At 40.7% G+C, this 3,863-nt stretch overlaps 1 protein-coding gene across 1 annotated transcript in view; it reads right to left on the reverse strand.

The window, feature by feature from the left end:
- Positions 1–10: 10 nt before the first annotated feature.
- Positions 11–3,863, reverse strand: part of LOC106476146 (MDS1 and EVI1 complex locus protein EVI1-like) — a 16,235-nt gene continuing 12,382 nt past the window's right edge. The window contains 2 exon segments of the mRNA XM_022380084.1: positions 11–2,094; positions 2,096–3,277. Of these exon segments, the coding sequence (XP_022235792.1) occupies positions 747–2,094; positions 2,096–3,277 (2,530 nt within the window). The 3' untranslated portion in view covers positions 11–746.

The following is a 3,863-nucleotide window of genomic DNA, read 5'->3' on the forward strand; positions in this document are numbered from 1 at the left end:
CTGGCTTTCCTTGTGGCTATACTAGCTGTGTTGATATAACAACCACTCCATACTGTTGTCTTATAGTTCTGGCTTTCCTTGTGGCTATACTAGCTGTGTTGATATAACAACCACTCCATACTGTTGTCCTATAGTTTTGGCTTTCCTTGTGTCTATGCTAGCTATGTTGATATAACAACCACTCCATACTGTTGTTCTATAGTTCTGGCTTTCCTTGTGTCTATACTAGATGTGTTGATATACCAACCACTCCATACTGTTGTCTTATAGCTCTGGCTTTCCTTGTGTCTATGCTAGCTGTGTTGATATACCAACCACCCCATACTGTTGTCCTATAGTTCTGGCTTTCCATGTGTCTATACTAGCTGTGTTGATATATCAACCACCCCATACTGTTGTCCTATAGTTTTGGCTTTCCTTGTGTCTATACTAGCTGTGTTGATATAACAACCACTCCACATTGTTGTCCTATAGTTCTGGCTTTCCTTGTGTCTATACTAGCTGTGTTGATATATCAACCACCCCCATACTGTTGTCTTATAGTTCTGGGTTTCCTTTTGTCTATACTAGCTATGTTGATATAACAACCACTCCATATTGTTGTCCTATAGCTCTGGCTTTCATTGTGCATATACTAGCGTTGATATGACAACCACTCCATATTGTTGTCGTCACTACTAGAGATGCGGATTTCTAGGTGTACGGACTAGAACAACATTGAACAAGAACTATATTGTTAGGGTATTTTATAAGATCCCCACTGAACAACTGTTTTCCTTGGACATTATCGAATTACTTACTTGCCTGAAAGTTATGTCTTTCGCTTTATTTTGCAAGGACAAATCAGGTTGGAGGAATTCTCGATGAATGGGCGGCTCTTCATGCAAACTAGGAGTTAGATTTGTGTTGTCTTTGAAAAATCCACCGTTCAGAAACACCGAAGGCTGGAAGGAACCAGCTAAAGTAGAAGGAATGATATCTTGCTGGTTCTCGGTAACACTGTCGTAATTTTTAACAATATCTTGCTGATCATTAACAATATCGTGCTGGTTTTCAAAAACACTGTCGTGATTTTTAACAATGTCTTGCTGATCGCCAACAATATCTTGGTGGTTTACCTTAGGATGAACGCCTGGAAGAAAAGATAATGACATGTTCGTTTCAGAAGAACAAACAGGCTTCCTTGGCTCTGAAAAGGAATGGTCAGCAGTATCCTCTCTAAGTTCAAAAGGAGACTTTTCATCTTGTATACTTTCTTTTGGTTCATCTGGCATAACTCCTCCAACAAAGTCCATTAGCTCGATTCTGTCTATTTCTAGTTGTTCGGCAAGATCTTTATTATCACTGATATTTACATCTGTAACTTTACCAACAAAGTTGCGAATCTCATCAAATGGTCCTTCATTATCTTCGTCAATCTTTGGAGAACCGTCGAGAAATTTCGAACCCTCAGTCTCGTGTTTCTTTAGATGTCGATCCAGGTTGGTCTGCTGTCCAAAACTTCGATCACACAGTGGACAATTGAACGGCTTTTCCTTGTTATGAATGTTTCGGACATGACGTTGGAGATTGGAGGAAATACTGAACGATCTCTCACAGTATTTACATTTATATGGCTGCTCTCCTGTATGGGTTCGAAGATGGCGAGTGAGATTGGCAGAACGAGGAAATACTTTACCACAAAACTTACATGAGTAGCGATCTTTGGCCTTATTTAGCTGTTGAGAAAGCATTTCCCCCATTGGGTTCTCCATTTTCTCGAAGTGACTTCTCCAGAAATCAAAAGAAGAAACGCTGGCACCGAACATTGGATGGCTAATAGATGAAGGTCTTTGAAAAAACGGTGCTGGTAGTCTAGAAGGGCAAGGAAGAAATGGATGTTTCTGTTGCAGACCATTCATGTTCCCCAAGAACAATGGATGCACAGGTCGTGGGTACGCCACGTGAAACGATGTTTGAGAAAGCTCTTGTAATGCGCTTGTAGAACCAATAATATTTTTCTGACTTTCAAGCCTTGCACTCTTCTGGATTGAAGTTTTAGGTTCTTCAACTTCTCCTGGGAAAGACTTCTTTTTGAAGACTCGCAAATCAAGAGGTTCATCGCGCAGTTGTTTTTCTTCTCTGTCCTGGGTTACATTTATTTGCTCTTTTTTTTAGAGCCACGGCACTGTGAGAGAGATCACATGGTTTATCTGTAGCCGAAGACGTTGAAGTTTTTGGTTTCGGAATCACACTATCTTTTCCCACAGATGGCATTTTACTAGCAGCAGACTTTCGATTCGGGCTAAACAACAGATCGTGAACACTATATTTCTGGGTAAATAATGGTGTTTTGACGTTCTCTTCACCACTGTTATATTCGTCCTCGGTGGAAAAAAGATCGTCCAATTCCTTGTCCGATGCCATTTCCTCTGATATGTCAAATTCTGAAGGCTCTGAACGTCTCCTTTCGTCCTTCTGGAAAAACATTGGATTTTGAACTTTAGAGAGATGGTTTGGTGGATCGCTGAGTCTTCCTGGGTTGAATGAGGCGGGAAATGGGATATTTTTATTTGAGGTAAATATTGTAGGATCTGGGAGAAAGGGTCGCGGCCCTGGGAGACTTCCACATGATAGCAGAGGATAACCGTACAGAGAGGGAGCATATAGGGGAAGCCTTGGATAAAATAAAAGTTGATTTGTTTGTGGCATTAAATTTAGGGATTCAGAACACTTGTTGCCCTCGAGGTTTTGACTAGTACAATTGCCCTCAGACGAACGAGAGTAAATTGGCGAATTCTGCGTGGATGTCGGCACTGTAACATCACAATACCTTTTATGTTTTGATAGTGACGTCACTGTTGAAAATGCTTGACCGCATTTATGGCATTTAATTTTCATTCGACAATTCGCATGCATCCTTTTGTGTCGACACAAGTTGGAGAACTGGGTGTAAGCTTTGAAACAGACTTCACACCGGAATGGCTTGATACTACTGTGAATGTGCGTATGTTGCTTCAGACCGCTAGAGGTCGCAAATGTTTTCCCACACTCTATACAGGCATGGCAACGAGCCCCAATGTGCTGGGAACGGATATGACGTTGTAAGTTGCTGGGATCCGTAAACACTTTCTTACAATTTTCACACACGTAACGACGCGAGTCGTCGTGCGACACCTGGTGACGGATTAAGTTACTTTTCCAATTGAACACTTTTGGACATTGGTTACATTTATACTCCTTGTCGCCTTGTCCCAGGTCACTACACCAATGAGAAGAAATATCAGAGTCGTTGAAACTGTAAGATATAAAATATCAGAGTCGTTGAAACTGTAAGATAAATAATATCAGAGTATTTGAAACTGTAAAATATCAAATATTAAAGTCGTTGAAACTGTTTGTTTGTTTTTGAATTTCGCGCAAAGCTACACGAGGGCTATCTGTGCTAGCCGTCCCTAATTTAGCAGTGTAAGACTAGATGGAAGGCAGCTAGTCATCACCACCCACCGCCAACTCTTGGGCTACTATTTTACCAACAAATAGTGGGATTGACTGTAACATTATAACGCCCCCATGGCTGAAAGGGCGAGCATGTTTGGTGTGACGGGGATTCGAACCCGCAGATTGCGAGTCGAGAGCCCTAACCACCTGGCCATGCCGGGCCTCGTTGAAACTGTAAGATATAAAATATCAAAGTAGTTGAAACTGTATGATATCAAATATCAGAGTAGATGAAACTGTAAGATATCAAATATCAGAGTAGTTGAAACTGTAAGATATCAAATATCAGAGTAGATGAAACTGTAAGATATCAAATATCAGAGTAGTTGAAACTGTAAGATATCAAATATCAGAGTAGATGAAACTGTAAGATATCAAATATC

This window comes from Limulus polyphemus, unplaced genomic scaffold, assembly GCF_000517525.1.
Source record: "Limulus polyphemus unplaced genomic scaffold, Limulus_polyphemus-2.1.2 Scaffold9909, whole genome shotgun sequence".
Lineage (NCBI taxonomy): Eukaryota > Metazoa > Arthropoda > Merostomata > Xiphosura > Limulidae > Limulus > Limulus polyphemus.